At 39.6% G+C, this 20,707-nt stretch overlaps 1 protein-coding gene across 1 annotated transcript in view; it reads right to left on the bottom strand.

Annotated features, from left to right (window-relative positions):
* neo1a (neogenin 1a) overlaps positions 1–18,068 on the bottom strand; it is a 152,819-nt gene extending 134,751 nt beyond the window's left edge. Inside the window, 1 exon segment of the mRNA XM_034116507.1 lies at positions 17,978–18,068. Coding sequence (XP_033972398.1) covers positions 17,978–18,068 — 91 coding nt within the window.
* Positions 18,069–20,707: the final 2,639 nt, after the last annotated feature.

Below are 20,707 nucleotides of genomic sequence, written 5' to 3'. Positions count from 1 at the left end.
CATTGCTTTGAGAAAAAAAGATTATTAATTTACCCCTTTTAGAAGTGAAGATATGGTCATTTGTTCTGGGAATGTCATTTTCGAGCCTGGGGCCTGAAAAACAGCTCAAGTGGTTGATAAGACTCTTAATAGAGATGCTGGGTTAGCAAATCCTTTTTTACTTTTGTGGGACACAAGCTATTTCCCCTACTTTTAGCCACTGTCATGAGCTGCATCAAAGCACCATCTCTAAAGAAATGAAATTGTTAATAATAGTCCTTTCAGATCATTTGAATGGCATGGTAAATCAAATGAACCTATGAGCACAGGATGATCGTGGAACACAATCCAACTGTAGTTTTGTATAAAATGTCCCAAACACAGGGTAATATGGTTTCTTAATTAATGCCAAGAACCCTTCACATCTTCAGCACCAGTTATATTTCTGACGTTACATACAAAAAGGGGTTAACACAGTTCTGCAGCATGCACATGAACCGCAGGTATGTGTGGGACTAGCAGAAACACAGCCCCTAAAATCCACACTCAACCTCCGTCTAGCATGCAAGGAATGTTCTCCGAGTGCTTCACTATCAGCGTCGAGCCAGGAGGGGCTATCCTCGCCGCTGCTTTGAAGTCTGTGTGGGAGAAAGGCAAAATGTGAAAGGAGCAGTAATAGTGAGCTAGAGCCAAGAGGATAGGTATTGCGAGGTCAGCCAATTTCTTTCTCATTAGAAATTAATTACTGACGTGGCCAGAGCGGGGGCCAAGCCACGGCATTGCTAGGCATCCCATACATTGCCCCACGGGGAGCAGTTGAACCCCTGACCCCCCCTACCACTGTCGTTTGGGGCCAAAAAGGGTGCGTGACATGGCCCTGGCCCAGAGACACTGCCCCGCCAGGCTGGGAATGCAGTGGCACCGTGTGGGGATTGGGAGAGGGACAAAGAACGGGAAGAGAGGCTCCACTGATTCAGGGCTCATTGGGTTAGAGAGCTTCATTATTAAGTCCCCTGTCAGTCTGCAACACAAAGCACCCCACAGGCTAGCAGTGGCTAATAAAAGCACCAACCTTTATAACTCAAGACCACTTCTGACATCTTCCTTTGAGGGGAAATAAAAGTGTGCAACTCGGTCCCTGGCTTAATAAAATAATTCACATCTACAGCTGAATGAATGTTTCTTCACGCTAAACATGGCCCGGATGAAAAGTGTTTAAACCAAGTTGAATTAATGTGCTTTCACACCTGCTTAATTAGATAATGTTGGGTGAATTTTTATTTTGAGTCGCTACACTTCACTACAATATTCTACGGCATATGGCACAAACAGACTGCAGGACATATTTATGGATACTGCTCTCCGTGTGTGCGTGTGTCCGTGTACTGTATGTGTGTGTGTTTGAGTGAACTTGTTCAGCAGGTGTGCTGAAAGCTTGACTGACATGCTTATGCACTCAGGACTAATTTAAACCACTCCAGGTAAATGAAGTATGAAAGCAGAAAGAGCATTTTGCTTTTTTCTCCAACCGGTAATTCAAGCACTTTGAATGTTAGAGCGAAAAGGTTACACAGGAAGAACTCACTGTCCGTCCTTAGAAAAAATACATAAATCACATTATGAATGTTGTTTGGGCTGCAAAAAACTATTATTTTCAGTCAATGATCTATTTTAAATGAATGCATAATTAGTTCACAGAGCCAAACGTGGCTTCTTCAGATCTCAGTTTGTTTTGACCAAAAGACCAAATACACATTATATTGTTTAATTATGCATGAAAAGCAAAGCCGACCCAATGGTTATTACACAGCACCACTGCCTGTTGTTCATGTTGAGAGGCTTATGTTTGACAGCCCAGTGTTTCTGTATTATTAATGAAAAGAATACTTGCGCTCAATCTGGTGTCCACCAAAAGAACATGATAATTTCACTGGCTGTCCACTCATCAATCCAATGTAAGCATTTATTTATGGGTGAAGGTCAAAGATATTAATTCTGTGCATCCACATAATCTGATTATGACACTCATGCATCCACACTGCACCAACTGTCAACTTTGCATTCACCATTTGGTGAGATTGATTACTGACAACCATTAGCCAACAACAATTGATTATCCATGTTTTATTTGTGTAGTTATTTATCAAACAAAAGAGAGCGAGTGCTAAAAAATTGAATTTGCTCTCAAATGTGAGAATTTGCTCTCAAATGTGAGAATTTGCTGCGTTTGTTTGGTCAAACGAAACATGCAGATTAAAGAGGTTTTCATTAGGTGTAAGGCTCTTGGGAAATTCTGACTTTATGGATGAAATAGTTAATCAACAAATCAAAGAGAAATAATAGATAAATCAGTTAACAATAATGATAGTTATAGATGAGCCCATATTAGTGGAAAGGCAAGCACTTAATTCAAATCAGGATTGGAAGAAAACAACCAATTAATGTGTGCCCATAAATGTCATGAACCTAGCGTGATTGAAAAGGAGGTAATAAATGCACAGACAAGTTTAGCTGTAGTCATTAATGTTCATCTCCCTGTGTTCTTGATGGGACACCTCATTAAGAAGCTGTTTGTAGCAGCTGGCTTGCTATCCCACCCCATTACTGCCCCACCATGCCAAAACCTCTGCCATTGGCCCTCCCACCCCATCCCCCACTGCAAACACGTCCCTCGTGTCTCATATGACATCTGTGTCTCGAGGTCCTGTGATGGAATGCTGCTTGCCTGCTATTCCTCCGCAGGTGCTCCCTGCTGGCTGCCATCCACTCTGCAGCCATGCTCGTGCTGTGGCTGAGTGACCTGTCACAGGCGGAGTAGGAGGAGTCGGGGGGGAACCAGTGGAGTCGAGGTTCAAGGGACAATGGTTAAGGAATCAGAGGGAATTGATGCAGCTGCTTTCCATCACTGCCCCTTGTGTACACTTCAAGCTGGATGGAAATCCTCACCTCTAGGAGCTTATCCTTCACTCCGAGCCCATCCTCCTCTTCCTCCTCCATGTCAGACAGAGGACGGTCGTGTCTGTATTTAGCTCAAGAGACCCCCGTCCCAGATGCTGCTCTTGGTTTCAATAGGACTTCATTCAGCAACAACTGAAGCACAGCTGTAGTGTACGTCTTGGTTTGGCATGGTGCCAAAGAAGGTGAACAAGATTCATTGTTCACCTTGTTGTTATTCCAAGGATTTCATCAGCCTTGCATATAAGAGAAAATATCTGACATCATGTAATAAAGGTAATATTGTGCAATCTTCCCATGTGCTGTGTAAGCCTGTCGGTAACATAACTTGATTCTCCTCACTATCTTTAGTTTCATATCACAGCCTAAACTTGTCTTTTATCAGATTCTATAAAAAAGGTACTAGCGGAGATTATCATCTTCCCAAAAGGTCAAGGACTTGAATCCACATAAGGAAGGACCCTCAAAACGGAGGCAAGGGAGGGAGGTCTCATGTTATTGCTTTAATCACAGTTATCCAGGTGCATGGCAGCAAGAATAGTCCCATCAAAACATCCCGCCTTGAACGCGTCCACTTTTGCAAACGCGCACCAGCAAATGTCCTCCAAATGAAATCCAGACACCTATCAAACCCAACAAGATTAATTTTCACTTCGGATTTCTCCCAAAAAAAATCATCGTCTGCCCAACTGCATTTAAATAGTTTTTCGCTACTGTGAATTTATTTATTATTAATTTAAAAACTAAAATGCGGGTCTTTGTGAACATAAATCAGAACCAATGAGGAACCACAGAGGAGCTATTTGTAATGATATTGTAATAAAAAAGAAGCCCCAACAACACCTTAGTTAAGTCATGACATTTTCCTCAACAGAAAAAATGTATTCACTTCAGTTGGACATTAAATCAAATTCCAAGAAGCAATTTGCATCACATATAGCCAAGCTTAATTATATTTTGTATTAAAGCAAAAAAGAAAAGCCATCATCTTTCAAGTAACTGCCACTGAGGGGCACGTTTATTCAACTGTGAAAGGCAAAAGAAAGCAGAATCAAAAGAAACTAACCATTCCATTACATCATGGCAAAGTATTAAAAAAGGCATAAAGCCGTAATTTCACCATTTCAGCTGTCACTCTTGACCTCTGTTCGCTTGACATGAGCTCAGAGCTGAGGAGGGACTGGCTCCAATAACATGGTTAGCAGTCACAGCAGCTAGTGGAGCCCCCTGCCAAAGGGGAGCTCCCAGCGGCACAAAGGAGCCTCTATCCGATGCTGAACTTTTCAAAGAATCGTTTCAGCTTGGATTTAGCAGCAGAAACATCAGTTAATAAGAGGACATTTTTTTCCAGGGGTCACCATAGCAGCAGGTGAAATCAAAATAAATCCTGGCTCCAAGAGGAACTGGGACACGAGATGATATAAACAAGACAAGAACAGAGCCTTTGCTGGTCTTAGCACTAAACCCTAAAGTGTTTAAACTTAAAGGTCCCATGACATGCTTTTCGGGTTATTACCTGTCCCCTTGTGTGTTATGTAGCTTTTCCTGCATGTAAACGGTCTGCAGAGTCAGAAGCCCTCAAAGTACACCCTGTAGCGAGTAAAACTCTAACACAGAAAAGACCTGTCTGTGCTGCCCCAGAACGCCTCGTTGGAGATTTTTCATTTTCCATTTTATTCTTCCTGGGTATGGTGACGTGACCATACCCAAATGGACCAATCCGCGGACTTCCTCACACACACTCAATCTTTTCTCAGCTGCAGCTCCACGGATTTCTCAGCGTGAGATGGCGGGGCGAGGCTGTGTGTGAGCACACACACAGACTCACAGCCAGGCTGCGGGTGTGTGTGTGTGCTCGGGCTGGTTTCGGGCTGGGTTTCGCTGTGTCTCGCTGTCTCGCATACCCCACGCACAACCAGGAAACCACAAGTAAGCCAGCTCACACTGTCCCCTCCTCGCAGCAGCGAGCCTCGCAACGTCCCGCCAACACGGCACCCAGACCCCACGCAGCATTCTCCTCTGTTTGTCATTACTTGTGTCATTTTCTGGTTGCTAACGCCATTGTAACACATAATCACTGATGTTCCGCTGTAACGGTGGTGGACTCATCAGAACAGAGTGGGCGAGCTGACCAATCAGAGCACACTGGGCTGACAGGGAGGGGGGGGGGGCAGGAGCTCCAACAAGCCGTTTAGGACAGAGAGTGAATACACATACTATACAGAGATGCTGTATGAGAAACCAATGTGAGTTTGGAAAATTGCACAATATAAATCTATTCTAGTCAACAATGGAATTATGATCCGTAGAAATGGCCATGGGACCTTTAATGTCTGAGACTTTTCGGCCCAGAAGACTGCAGTGCTTAGCATGCTTAGATGATGCCATGGAAAAGTACTGTGTAGGACAAAAAATGACACTGTCTTCTATTCTTGCTGAAGCCTAAACACACAACGCCTACTTTGCTTGAAAGCTAAGTAATTTCTATGGATTTTCACTAGATAAAGTGGTTTGTGCATGTAAAACAGACGAAGAAAAAGGAGAAAGTACAGAAACTTCAAACAGAATTGCTCTGGCACTACTCACTAAAGTAGCAGCAGCTTATTATCTTTTGAACGACACTATATAGAAATGTTGGTTGAAGTTGAGCAGTTTTATTGGATTGGTTTATGTGTGCCATCTAGGCAAGTTGTGTAAAAAGATCTCAACAAGGCTTGCCAGTGTCTGTATTTTCCAATGGGAAACATGAGGGTTTAAGTTATGTGAATCTTGTAAAATCTTTTCCTGAGTCGATTTAGAAATCAAAGTTATTTTACAAACCATCACCACACTGCTACCAACCTCAAATCACGTCTGTGTGCAGTTGTATTTGTGTCTTAAACTAAATAAAGATAATTGAAATAAAAGGAAAATGGCCTTAAATAATATACGAGGTTAACTGTGCCAACGCTTTGTTTCTCAAAATATATGCACACCGCATGATAATGGGTCAATGACACCAAGGTTGCAAGCTGCTATACAGAATAAAATCAAGGCTAAATCAAAATGGTCTAATTTCTCCCCATCTTCTCAGTGAAAGTACGTTTTTTTTCTTTTTGATGAAGGAGATTGAATCCAAGAAGGGAAACTCTCTGAACTTTGTTGATAAAACAGCTGTTCAACCCCAGATGGGTGGCATACGCCTATACAAATACCCACCCAAACAAACACACACACAACCCACCACGTCTAAAGCTGCCAAGAGCCACAGGCCAGGCACAAGACGATGGCAGCCAGCTCGATTGAGCAGTGCTCACAATCCTCCCTCTGTGACTGACTGCCCCCACACCCTTTCAGCACATGAAAAGTCCCTTTGACTGAATGAAGGCTGAGAGGCTCTGCGTGTTCATGGCTGATTGATACTTTATGAGTGAACGTAAGATCTATCCCACAAACACATATCGGTAAAACTATAGCATGGGTAAGATTATGAGTAAAGAGTAGATGACTGTATGAGGTTAGAAACAACAACAGAAGTTGTAAGTATAGTTAGGGGACATACGATCCATAAATACACCCCTGTATTGGGAATAACAAGATTCAAATTGCTCTAGCCACACTGGATATTTATAATGAACATAACTCATTATATTGGAGAACTTGCATTGATTCTTTGTTTTTTCCCGCACTCTCTTTGAAGCACTAGCTACTTAACAACTGCACTACACCATGAGGTACATTATGGAGAAGACGTTCAGGTTAATTCATCACACCCTGGACGTCTTCCAAGAAGATGACAGAGAATAAATTCATGTCTGATAGCTGCAGGATGTTGGAACTCCAGCAGGTAAAGTGCAATTAAATGAAGGTTATTAATTCAAGAAGAATATGAGTCTCTCTTAATTTACGACAAGGGCTGTTGCCAGGAAAGAAACCAGCGGCCACACAAAAACATACATTATGCTCAATATATTTAAGGTTCTTGAGAGTAAACAACTGATTGGGCAACGAGTTGCCAAAACGAATAAAGAAAAGGGAATGTCAACTACTCCAATCTGTTCTTTGTAGGGGTGCTTGATTATGGCAAAAATCATAATCCCGATTATTTTTGGTCAATATTGATATCACGATTATTAAATACGATTATTACATGGCTTAGTTGAATACTCGATTCTGATTGGTCAATTCAGAACACGTGACACGTTGTTAATCCAGAACAGACAGACCGCTGTCAAGGACTTGACCGTTGTTAAGGACGCTCACATCTGCAGAAAGAAGTTTGGTCGATTTAACTGTATACAGTTTGGCCCAAAAGCAAACTGCTGTTTGCTTTTCAAACCGACAAGAGGGACAAGAAACCAGCGGAGAAGTAACGGGGCAGAAACCCTCCTTTTTATGCAACGGTCCAGACAGACATCAAACGGCAAAACATATTCAGTTGCCAGTTACTTTGGCATTAGGGCAGGGATATCTAGATACTTTCCAAGGTTTGACATAATGAATTGTGCTACTTTTAAAGCAAGCAACGATGTTTTCAAATCTGTAATCAAAAAGGTCCGCAAAAACGCTATCGAAGCAGCTCCTGCCGTTGCTACGTAGTTCAAACGGTAACAACAGACTATTTTTCTTAGCGGATGCATGTCATTTTAAAGAAATAATAGCGTACTATTTTTTAAATCAATAAAAACATTTTCTAAATCTATAAAAGCATTTCAATTAATATTGGGAGTCATATTGTTACTTTGTTGAGAATGTGGCCTTGTAATAAGCGGGATAATGTGCAGCGACTTGGTCATTATGGGGAAAAGAACACCCGACAGGCTGATCAGAATCCCGACGCGACCCATAATGACCGCCTCGCTGCACATTATCCCTTACTTATTCATTGACTTTGAAAACATCCATTTATTGAACTTTAAACAAATTAATAATAATAATTTGAACAGTATGTTTTTAACAGTTGATTACCGTGAACTTTAAGTATAATTCAATTGAAAAAGCAATAAAAAATGTAAATTTAAAAAAAGGTATACATTTATATCTACATTTAAATAAATAATATCAAAGTAATAAATACCAATAAAGATCAACAAATATTTTGGAGCGCACTTCCACAACCTACTAAACATATATAAATATGATAACTAATGTCACTCACAACTAGGGATGGGAATTTGAAAGCAAATGTATATTCGAATATTCGACCCCCAAAAAAACGGTTAACCGATTAACCGAAATGTACATGTCCTATAAAAAAAAAAAATGTGGGAAAAGATTTTACAAAAAAATTAATTAATTAATTTTGAAAAATAAATAAATACTTGTTCAAATAAATAAAGTATAAAATAAGTATAGAAACCAAGTCGAATTTGTCAAATGTATTGAACTGGTGATCACAGTTTGAACAGTTGACAGCTATAGGCCTACAGCTTTCATGCTTAAAACATAACTTGGTTTTCTGATGGATTTGGACATAAACGCGAGTGAAGTATAACCGGACGCGAGAGAGAGAGATCAGCACCTGCAGCTCTGCCCGCTGTGAGGGACCGGTGAGCGGAGCTAAACACACCTTTAGACCTAACACATTTAGCTATGGCACTGTCGTATACATTGAATTATTCCATTTGATAATATGTAATCAACTTAGGCATCCCACCCAAAAAAATATATAAAAAAAAAGAAAATAAATTACAATAAAGATATTCATAACTCATATTCGAATACCTGAATAATTTAGAATATTCTAATATTCGATTAATCGTTCCCATCCCTACTCACAACCTGTAATGTTTAATTATACTGCTACACGCAGTACTCTTATTTTGTTAACCCATTATCCGGAAACCGGAAGTATCTAAGAGGCTCCGGCTTGACGAGGTTAGTAAAAGTTGACTGTACGCTAGAGACCGGAGAATAAAGACACGGCAACTGCTTCCCTTGTAACTAGGGGTGTAACGGTATACGTATTCATACCGAAATTATTCGGTATGGGCCCTTCGGTTCGGTACACGTGTGTACCGAACGAATATAACGTTAAACGTAAAAAATTGAGAACGTGAACAACTTTTTGGAAGTAATCGCAGGTGCTGCGTCGCAAAATTCAGTGTAATTTGCTCACATTGGGTTCAACGCGTCATAAAGCCACCAAGTAATTTCATTGGACGAGAGGCATACTATGAGAGCTGGTCACAGGGATGCGTTCAAATTTAGTCAGTAATTTCAGGAACTGGCGAAATCAGATAAAGTTGAGCTCGAAAATCCTCCAGCATCATTGAAGTCTCTGGTTTGGGAACATTTTGGTTTCGCAGTTACGTACAAGGATGACGGACAAACACAGGTGGACCGAACCAAAGCTGTTTGTCGGCATTGTTCAACTAACATTGGTTACGCGACTGGCAATACATCAAACTTGCACACTCATTTGAAAAGGCATCACCGAACGTGAATATCACCGGTACCAAAAGAAAAATGACTGAAGTGCAAACCCAACTCCCACTAGCATTTAAGCCTCCACCACTCGCAAAAAGTTCAGACCGAGCCAAAGCTATTACAAACGCCAAATATCCTTATGTTGCCATGTTAGCAAAGCACTACCTGGCTGTATCTGCTACCTCTGTCCCTAGCGAGAGGGTGTTCTCCACAGCAGGAGACATTGTTAGTGCCAGCAGATCTGCCCTTTCGGCAAGCAATGTGGACAAGTTCATCTTTCTTTAAATAAACATGAAAATACAATGACAAGCCTAATGTCAAGCTGGCTGCTTAGGGGAGTACTAGTACAGTACAGTTCAAGTACAGATTATTTCAGATCATCGAAATGCTGCACCTTAATGTTTATTTTATTATATTTTTGATTTATTTGACTGAATACATTATTCACAGTTTAATAATAATTAAAAAAAAAAAAAAAAAAATATGTGATGTTTTGTGATCATTTTTTCTGCTGTACCGAAAACGTACCGAACCGTGACCTAAAAACCGAGGTACGTACCGAACCGAAATGTTTGTGAACCGTTAAACCCCTACTTGTAACGTGTTTATATGGATTTATTAAACAGACTGCAAGTCACAACCTTTACAGTCTATGGTCACAGCACAACCTGGCCGAGAGGGCTTTTAGGGAGGGGCGAAAGCGCATGCACGGGCAGGATGTATAACGCAAGACAAATTGAGAGCATCATTGCGAAAGGGAATGCAGCAAAATAATCGTTTTATTTCGATTACGCTGTTTTCGTAATCGTTGCAAGCCAAAATCGTAATCGAGATTAAACAACGATTAATTGCACAGCCCTAGTTCTTTGTGTAGTTTACCCCCATAAAATAAACCCAGAGCTGAATATATGTCTTTCTTAATGCTCCTGCTCTCTATTTAAGTTATTACACTTAATAGAAAGGTCAAGTTACCAGAAATTGGTCAATTAGACCTTGATGCAGTAATACAATTTTACAAGATTTAAAAATGAAAATTGAAACATTCAAAAATCTTGATCTTATTTTAATATGAAATGTCTGTAATTTGCCCCACTGTAAAAACAGTTCAGCGTATAACAGAGCCTTGCACTCATTAGCTCAGGCTCATCTGACAAGCACAGCTTGCATGTGTCATAATCCTATGCAGCTGCCACTACCGACAGGAGACACCACGACAGGAGCTCGGCAGAACCAAAATAGCAAAAGTTTGAGAAAAATGTTCAGGAAAAAAAGTCCTCACTGTCCTGCTGTGCTTGTACAATGATTCCTTTTGCAAAGCCACAAAGCCCATTCCTTCGAGGCCTTGCTTGAATGTCAGGGGGGAAATTATTATTTGCTTGCAGTAAAATTCTTACATTTAACTTCAATGCCCTCACTGCCATTTGCTGGCGTCATGCTGCAGTTATAGAGAATTTGCACTGAAACACGCTAGTTTGACTGCTACAGTTGTTTTTCTGCATGCAGTTAAATACTAAACAATGCCAAGCTTCAGTTAACAAATCGGTTATATATATTTTTATCTGATTTCAAGGTAAAAAAGATGTTCAAAGCACAACCTGTTACTGCACTCATTGAAATTCTGCTACACATCCAAAATAAAGATGAAAAATTATTGTTTATATTAGGGATGCTCCGATCGCCAATTTTGGGGCCGATCGCCGGAATCAGCCTATCGCCGATCCGATCGAGTGGGCGGGGCCTATGGGGATCTTCCATTTAAAGTGATGTTTAAAACTCAGTTAATGGGGCTCATTCAATGGCGCTTCCACAAACAACAACCAACATAATTATTACATTCAAATGAAGTACATTATTCAAGTTTACATTAACTTTGGATAATAACACGGGAGAAATGAGGGGAAGCGCTCTCTTTTCCTCTCCCCCTCTCCTGACAGCCTGTCAGTATCTCGTGCAGCTCACTGATCCAGTAATGAGTGACCCGACCGTGAAGAATAAATATATTTATAACTAGTTTAGCTTGTTCCAGAGGTAGATAAAATAGCTAAGTGTGTTAGGTCTCACTCTTGTGTGTTTTGCTCTGCTCACCGGTCCGTCACAGCGGTGGAGCTGCAGGATTTCTGCTTCACACATGTTGCATACCGCTATTTTATTGTCATTTTCGGACACTTAAAATACTGCCAGACTGGCGAAGCCATTTTGGCGAGCTTGTTTTGCCGCGCACAGAGAAAGGTGTCATGTATTTTACGTCATAATTTTACATTATGCGATCCGCTCTCGCGATCGGCATTTTTAGAGAGCTCCAATCGATCGGCAGAGAGTGAGTATCGGTCAATATCGATCGGCGGCCGATCGATCGGAGCATCACTAGTTTATATTATATTGTTACATTTAAAACAAAAAATGTTTCGACACAGCCTTAACCCCAAGAGCATGACCCTACACAACACACAACACAACTGCAAGATTATAACAATGTTTGAGTAAATCGCCTTATAGCTGAAGCCAAGAAAAAAAACAAGCTCTTATTGACATGTAGCCATGATTTCAGTGTATGTTTTACGCTCTGCTCTCACTGCTGCTATGTGCGTCAGCTCCATGGAAACTAAAAAAGACTGCTCTCCCAGTGGTCATTAAGCCTGAGCATCATTCAATCACAGCAGAACAGGGAAGCCTGGAGGACACAGCAGCACCACTGTGAATTAGAAATGTCATATTTTGTTCTATTTTTACAAAGAAAGCTAAAGGAGCTGTGGAAATCTGTTATGCAAACATGTTTCTAGCTACGTGTCCAGTAAAAGATAACAATATTGTTGAAGCAACGTCCCTCAGGTTACCATAAAGTCTCAAAGGACTCATCACGCAAGGCAGTATGGACAGCTTTATGGCCTCTTGGCACTATTCAACTTTTTCTTACTCCTCCAAAGTGTTTTTCAGCTTTTTTTGTTTTGACATGAAAGGGCCAGCAGACACAAAGAAGACATGCAGCAGCCGGATTGGAAAGGTGCAGCGTCTGACATATTTTTAGTCACAGCAGGAACACATCTGAGGCTGAGAGAAGTTCGGCTTTTAAGAGGAGCACACTTGATGTGAGCCGCTTTTCGTGAACTGACCAATCATATCACCAAATATGCTGGCTTTCAAAGTACAGAGAAAGCTGATGGTTCAGAACATCACATAGAGCCTTCCTCTTTTTTCCACTACATTCAATCAAAGGATTTTCCTGTGTCCGGGGAGCAGGGTTCCCTCGGGAAAATAGATTAAAAGAACTGTTGTGTAAAAAAACTAAAATAACAGCCTCTATTCTCTGCCAGGACAAACTTTATGGAATTGGTGGACCAGGAACTGATGCTTCAAGGCGTTTTAACATTTTAAAATTGCATAGCTGGTTAATACGAAATGTCAATGTACCTTAAACCCAGTGTTTGAATGGCAGAGGAGTTTGTTTCCAACATCCCTAAATAGAAAGAAACCTTTGTTTTCTGTTCTTCTTTTTTACACCTGTGTAGACACATTTACCATACACACAAAAACCCAACAAACATGTAGGGATGGGCAATACGGTTTGAATTAATGTCAAAATATTAATATTTATGCCAATATCAGCATGTAGGAAAATGTGGTAAATTGCATTGGTGTAAGAACCTACTAAAAACACAAAGATATGAGCCCTCAAAGCCAGTAGTGCTAAAATGTTATGTGTTGGAAAATGAATTAATTTCAATGCAGTAAAAAGATGGATGGTTTTACAGGTGCTTCACAAAATAAAACAACACTATAGTTAAAGCCTTAAATCCCGGAAAACTTCACGATATTTAGGAAGGAAAAAAACATTAAAAAAACATTAAAATGAATATAGGCAACACAGCCCTAAGAAAGCTTTTTAAAGCCTCTGAATGTGTAGCAGAATCAGAGGCTTGTATACAGGCTGCAGTGGAGGGACAAGAAAAGCTGACTTCAGTCGTGTTTCGCTGCACCACACAAAAAGAAGTAGCTCTGACCAGTGGCGAGCCGGCAGGGCCCTCTAGGCCCTCTCTGAGGGCCTAAGATATTCTACAAAATAATATTTAAAAACTAATTTATTTATTTTTAAATATTTATTTTGTTATATTTTTCATTAGTTTTACCAAAATAACTTGATTTAATTGTATTTAAAATAACATTTCCAAAGAAATAAATCCTTCAAATCTGCCTATTCACTTTCTGTTTGAATGTGAAGGGTTAAATGAAAGAAGCTCGTCTCTGCGAGTTACTGTGAAGACGGGAGAGCTTGGTGGTCCTGCTGTAAATTCACAGAGGGCCCGCTATAGTAACTCAACGAGAGAGTAATGTCAAATGACAGTACAATTGACCAATCATATCTTCCCTCTAAATGGGTGGGTTTTATTATCGCGGACTTTATGACAAGTTCCGCCGCTGTGAAAATGTTCTTGTTTCCATAGCAACAACAACTTCCTGTCAACAGCGTAAACCCGCCATCAAAATAAAAGCATGCCAAATTACACTTAAGACATACAACTGCAACGAAAGTAACAAACACAATGCAATATCCTTTTCAATTTCAAAGAACACAAATTGGGTTGTATACAGGTGTTGTTTTGTGTGGTAGAGGTAGGGCTGCTCAATTAATCGTATATTAATCGCGATTTTGGCTTGCAACGATTATGAAAACAACATAATTGAAATAAAACGATTATTCTTTTTTTAATTAATTAATTAATTTAATTAATTTAATTGGTTTTTCAGTTGAATTATACTTAAAGTTCAGGGTAATCAACTGTTAAAAACATACTGTTCACATTTTTTATTTTTCAATAAATAGATGTTTTCAAAGTAAATGGATTATCGTTTTTAATAATCGTGATATCAATTATTGACCCAAATAATCAAGATTATGATTTTTGCCATAATCGAGCAGCCCTAGGTAGAGGGTCGCTTTCATTGATGCGTTTTGCACCCCGGGCCGTTGTTTTGATATTCCGCTGAAGTATAGGCTGTGACGTAATAACTCTTTTTTTTGTTTTGTTCAAGGGAAGGGGTGGGGGTCTGAGGGCCTAGGTATAAAAGTCACGGCTCGCCACTGGCTCTGACAGAGGCAATTTCATCTTCAGGGAAGCAGCAGAAGCCATAGACTTGTCCATGATCCGCTCTGGGTTTTAGACCATGACCCTTGGCTTCTCTCTACACAAAACAACCATCCCTTCACTATCACAAGCAGCCAGCCAGCTAAACCCAGTGTATGCCTGAAATACACAAGGGGCTAACAATAGCAATGAAAGGAAACCGTTTTAAAAAGCATGCTGAACAGCAATCAATAAACATATTGAAAAATATCTGGAAGAAATGTATGGAGTGTGGGGGAGATTTCATGTAGATTAAAACTCATGCAATAAACCTTTAAACTAACAGCTGAGGCGTGTTTGATACATTTAGAAATGGGATCAAACCTTGTAGGTTTCAAGGCGTGCAGTATTTCCATGGTGCAAACGATGATGCCTTACCGTAGTTTGAATGCACTACGTCTCCATAAATCCTGCAGTTCAGCCTACACTGTAGAGATTGCTCTAAATTACAGCAATATGTGGGCAAATCAACAAAGTGGAGTCCCTTGTTACATGAAATAACAGCCAATAGCCCTATCATTATGCTACGACATCAGCTAAAAGCTAAAAGCCGATGATTTCCCTGACCCTCAATCACCAAAAGGATGCAACAGCACGTCATGACATCTATTCAAAGGATCTTGATTGCTCTGCCAATTGCATGTGATAAACTGCTGTGACAGTTAGGGGTACATAATCATAATTTTTTCAATAATTGCCTTCGTTTTCAGCACCACATAACATTTGCACAAACAAGTGATCTGCTGACCTTTCTACACCACCTCTTACACGAGGACACAGAAGCAAGAAACCTAGCCTCCATATCAGTGTCCATTGCAAATCAGTAGCACATCCTGATAGGATGGTTTCATTAGTGAAACAAATTAATCAAACACTTGGTGTGCAATTATCCGTCTCTTGGTGGATGGAGGTCATTAGGACTTTATGAGTGATTGTAGCCCATAAATAAAGTAAACAGCATATTCCATACAGCAGACAGCAGGTGACTCTGCATGACTCCCTTTCTCAACTTATCACAAGATGATGTGTACATGTGGAAAAGATGAAGGTATGATTGAGCAGAAGATGAAATTCCTTTCATTAATTAAAGTGGCGAGAAGAGAAACATTTTACTACACTGCATACACGTTACACTGTGAAAAAAAGGTGATAATTGATTTATTCCAGATGCATAAGATCCATAGTTAGGCCTTCATATATATATATATATATATATATATATATATATATATATATATATATATATATATATATATATATATATATATATATATATATATATATATATATATATATATATATATATATATATATATATATATATATATATATATATATATATATATATATATATATATATATATATATATATATATATATATTACCCACAAACTGGGACATAGGACCACCAGGGCTTTCCAAACAAAACAACACTAAGGTGGTAAATGACGTTCTTAGCAGTAGAGTCCACAGAGAAGAACTTAAATGCGCCAAAGAAAACGACAGTTGTTTCTCTAAGTCGGGTTGCATCTGAGGTGGTCTGTGAGGATAAAACCCTGGTGACGAGTGTTCAGTAAGAGCAGATAGGGTTGCCAAATGTTTACACATTTCAGCAAGTTATTTGCATTGTCTGCTGGGAGACAATCAGCACACTATTCCCTCCCAGCAGGATTACAAAGATAAGATAGAGCCTAAATGGATTTTACACTCCTCTAACAATGACTTCTCTACAAAAGCCAAACTTTATGAGCCATTATTTAAAAGTGCTGACAACTTCTAGGAGCTAATAAGGAGGAAGAGGTAAAATGATATAGCAGCTGTTTGGCTAAACTTGTACAGGTTAGTGCAAAGTAAAATAAAAAGTAAGACTACCAATTACATATATGAGATTGATATCTCTAACTGAGGGCTGCCAACTTTGAGAAAGATAAGTTCTGGCCACAGCCAGTGCCTCGGAGAAATGTGTTTTGAATAAACAGATATTTCCAGAGAAGGGGACCCCACAATTAGTAATTTGAGACTCTCTGCGTGTGGGTCCCAGTCCAATTCTCTGGAATCAATCAAAGCTCCCAAAGGAACTCCCAGGTCCCCTTAATCTCCTGGTTTTATTACTTTCCAGACAGTCAGCCTGTTTCACCCTACCCCCATCTCTCTCTTTTGTAGTGATCTCCGGCAAAGCCAAGGAGGGGCTTTTTTCCTCTCTCTCACTCTTTCTCCCTCTCTATCTATCTCCCCTTCCACTACTGCAAAGCGCTTTTCATGCAGGAGAGGGTCTTTCATCAGGCTCCACACGCAAGAGAGCCCAGCAGCTAGCACAGGCCTGTCACTCCAAGGCCTGTCTTCAATGCACATTCATTCTTTTTAAAATAAACAACAAGCTTTCAAAAGGCACATGGACACACACACACACACACACAACTGTTTTGCATATCACGAGAATGATGGAAAAAACTGGGCCAAGTAGCAAAAAAAGTGAGTTATATTTACAATTTTCCAGACCACACACTGTTGTGTTTGATGAAGTCTAACAGTTTAAATTATAAAGATGTGACTTAGTCACGATGGGGTATGTGATATGAGCTGTAGCTGTGCACTCCAATGCCTGCTGGAAAGACATTTTCTTTTCATTGCTGGCCAATTTATCTCAGGCACTCCTGCCATGGTCCTTACAACATATCGTGGTGAGTTAGACTGAAACATACAGACTCAAAATCAATACCTCTAATATCAAGAATGAACCTCTAATATCAAGAAATAATGTATAATATCGGTGAAATATCTTACTACAGAATATCACCAGGTGAAATAAGGCAGAGACTGCAGTGCAGTGATCTCACTTCAAAACAATTAACAGGAGCAAATTAATTGGGGTCTGTTTATCCATCAGCTAAACATGTATTGACGCCCAGGTAATGAGATGTCTGTTGGACTGATGATGCTAGCAGCTTATTACCTGACAGTGAGCTCTAATGACTAATGGATTTTTTTTAAGATTCAAGTTCCTGCCATCACCATTTAAACACAGGTAGATGCAAAACCTTAATTCAACAAACAAAACGTGTTGTGTAGCCTTTTAAATACAAATGCAACACAATGTACATAAATGTGCCCAATACATGTTTGTGAAACAACTAAACAGCATGTGTAGGAATCATTTGAATGACAAACAAACCAATCAGAAGATCTGCCTCAACAGCCTGTATGAAAAGACAAAAGGACGGAGTGGAAAAAGCGTGTTGCTTTACTTCTTTAAACAGGGATGGCCTTAGAGTAAATAGTGTGTAGGCTATGCTATGGAAAAGTAGCCTACTTTTAAAGTTGTGTAAATGGTGAAGGAGTAGCTGACCTAAACACAGCAAAATTAGCTACCTAGCTCTACGTCTGGTTTTCACAGCCAGCAGCATTCCGTGTGTTTCTTTTTGTACAACTCGTGATGCAAGCTCGTAAGTTTCTTTAATCGAGGCGTTAAGAAGCAGACATCTACAGAAGAATAACAGTGTATTTAAGACATTTACCTTTGTCGACATGCTTTGCCGCGGTGGTCTCCGTGTAGAGAAAGGTGAGACAGAGGAGAGAGAGGAGCGACAGAGCTCCCCGCTCGGCCATCACTTTTCACGAATAAATCTTTGCAGGCTTCAGGAACCTCGGAGAAGCTTCAAAAAAACGAAATCCTTAAAATCCCCGGCCACCTCCTTCAAATGCACAAGCGGAAAAAAGTTCAAAGTCCTAAAATGTGTATAAACATCCGGAGCCAGGTACTTTTAAAAGTGGCCGGATGAAACATGTAGCTGGAAAGAGAGAGCCGCAGGTTAGAGAGACTGTTTTCTCAACTTGGTCGAGGCAGAGGTCGGTGAAAAAACACTGAAATCAATCCATTGCTACGGAGGCGCAGCGCAAGGACGAAACGTTTTGTGGGCGACTGAGCACCAACGCGCCGACTTCACTACTCCAATATATGTCAAGCGCCGAAAAGACTAGAATTAGCTGGTGGTGAAAAAGATAGGATCCAACCAGAAGGAGAAATCTCCGCCGCGGCCACCTCACTGCTCACGGTCGGGACGTAAGAGAGCAGCGTGTTGAAGGGCTGGATCTCCACCGGCTCCCCGGAAAACAGGGTGTGGAGTCACACGGAAGTTTGGATCCTGTGTGTGCTCAGGCAAAAAACAAAATATGGTGTGGGATTTCATTCAAAAACAAGTACTCAGCTTCACACAGCTTCGCTAAAAGTATGCGCAAATTCAACATATTTCACATCATTAATAACAAGTGAGTTAAATAACATTTTAACACACAACACAGCTTTTTTCATATTTTTCTCACTGTTGTTTTTCAAAAATAATGACCTAAACTAACAACATTAAAATGTGTTCACTAGTCTTTTCATTATACAATATCATTTGTTGTATTGTAGCATATTTGGCTATGTATTCTTCTTTCTATGTCTTTGTATGCACCACATTATACCACAGCAAATTCCTCGTATGTGTAAACCTACCTGGTAATATAACAATTCTGATTCTGATATTCTTTATGTTTTAAAGTGTACCTAATTAGCTGCTAATGCTCAAAGCTAGCATTAACTATATATATTTATGTGTATAAACCCTTAGTCTACCCTTCTTCTGAAAACATTTCCAGATCATCAAAATACTCTTGTACGCATTTAAATTACTAATAATCTGACTTGACAATAAATAAGTTTCACAACCTATGTTCACATACTGTAATAAGGCTTAAATAACTCCAAGATGGCGGCCAAGAGAGATCATTACTTTCATTATTCGGCTATGAATGATGAAATAAATTATGAAATCACAAGACATTAATCATTTTTTAAAACATATTTAAACAAACTAAACATTTTGGGTAGTAGTAGCCACTATAAGACAAGCAAGTGAAAAGTTACGTAATCTTTTTTGTTTCTGAAAAAAAGACAGCGATTGGCTTAGCTAGCCTAGGCTATGTATATTTAAGGGAACATGTATTTGTATGAAAAGTTACAGTCTATGACTTTAATGTTGTTAATCATAAATGTCAAACTTCAAAACAAAACTCAAATGTAAAAGTTTAGATACTGGCACAGTCGCCTAGGCTATAGGGAGAAACTCCAAGAACAAGCTAACTGGCTGCCGAGAGAAACAGAAGTAAGTTGAACTGTTAAGAAATATTTGTTCTTGTCTGCAATCAAAGATTAATTATGATTAGGACTGTGATGTGTATACCAATTCCCTTTCCTAAAAACAGCGTAGGGTAAAGGGACAGTTGTTTGCTAACAGCTTAGTGATAGCCTTCCTTTACAAGCTAATGCTAAAGACTTGAAGCCGTAAAGTTTTCAGGCCCCTATGGTCAAACAATGCAAATTGTATTGGTGCAACTTTAATCTCTTTACATTTTTGCCAAGAAACTATGGAGTCTTAACATGCATGGACTGAGATTCAGCTAAAAGACAGTAAACCATGATCTTAAATCATGCAACAAGAGTCCTCTATTTTCAGAGATTGCGAGTTTAATATCAGTTAATCTAGTGAACCAAAATCTGGTACTGCATACTCCTGTGAATAAAAAACTAGATTTAGAACAGCTAGGGATGCAGAGATACTTCCCTGCTCATTGCAGCTGTCTTAATAGTTTATACATAGCCCAACTAATAGGGAAATGTGTTCCTGTGTCTTCACATAAATCCAAGGCGTAGAGGCCAACATCTGTAATTTGAGTCTAAAAGATGATGTCACATGGTGGCTGGAAATCAGGAGATAGGATTAAGTCCCTTAAATTAGATCAAGTTGCTTAAAACAATCTGGGAGTTGGTGTATATTATCATAAAATGGGGGATGAAGGCGAGGATGAAGTCAATATCCTTGTTTTTTTTAGAATAGGGAATTGAAAGAGTATTCAACCCGGGAGAAAAATTTGACATTTATATCCTTACACATTTTGAAGAAGGCTGTGTGTGTCTTGGTAAAAGAAGTGAATGCTTGTTTGTACTTAAAAAGAGCATGATTATGAAAGCAAATAATTATAGTGTTGTATTCTCCTTCAGTTTGTGACTAGGCTTAAGGGAGAAGGATAACAGGAACGATTGCCTATTTGGAAAAAAAATTCTACCACTGCTGTATCACCCAATAAAACAATGTATTTCACTCAGAGACATGGAACAGCTCCCCCTTCTGGTTTAAGAAAAACCATGACAAATTAATCAAGAAAATGTCCCCCCATGGGCATGATAGTTCCTCTTTTTGTTTGGT

Source organism: Trematomus bernacchii, unplaced genomic scaffold (assembly GCF_902827165.1).
Source record: "Trematomus bernacchii unplaced genomic scaffold, fTreBer1.1, whole genome shotgun sequence".
NCBI classification, from domain to species: Eukaryota; Metazoa; Chordata; class Actinopteri; order Perciformes; family Nototheniidae; genus Trematomus; species Trematomus bernacchii.
Note: the sequence above shows the minus strand (reverse complement) of the source record. Positions and strands in the feature narration are given on the sequence as shown.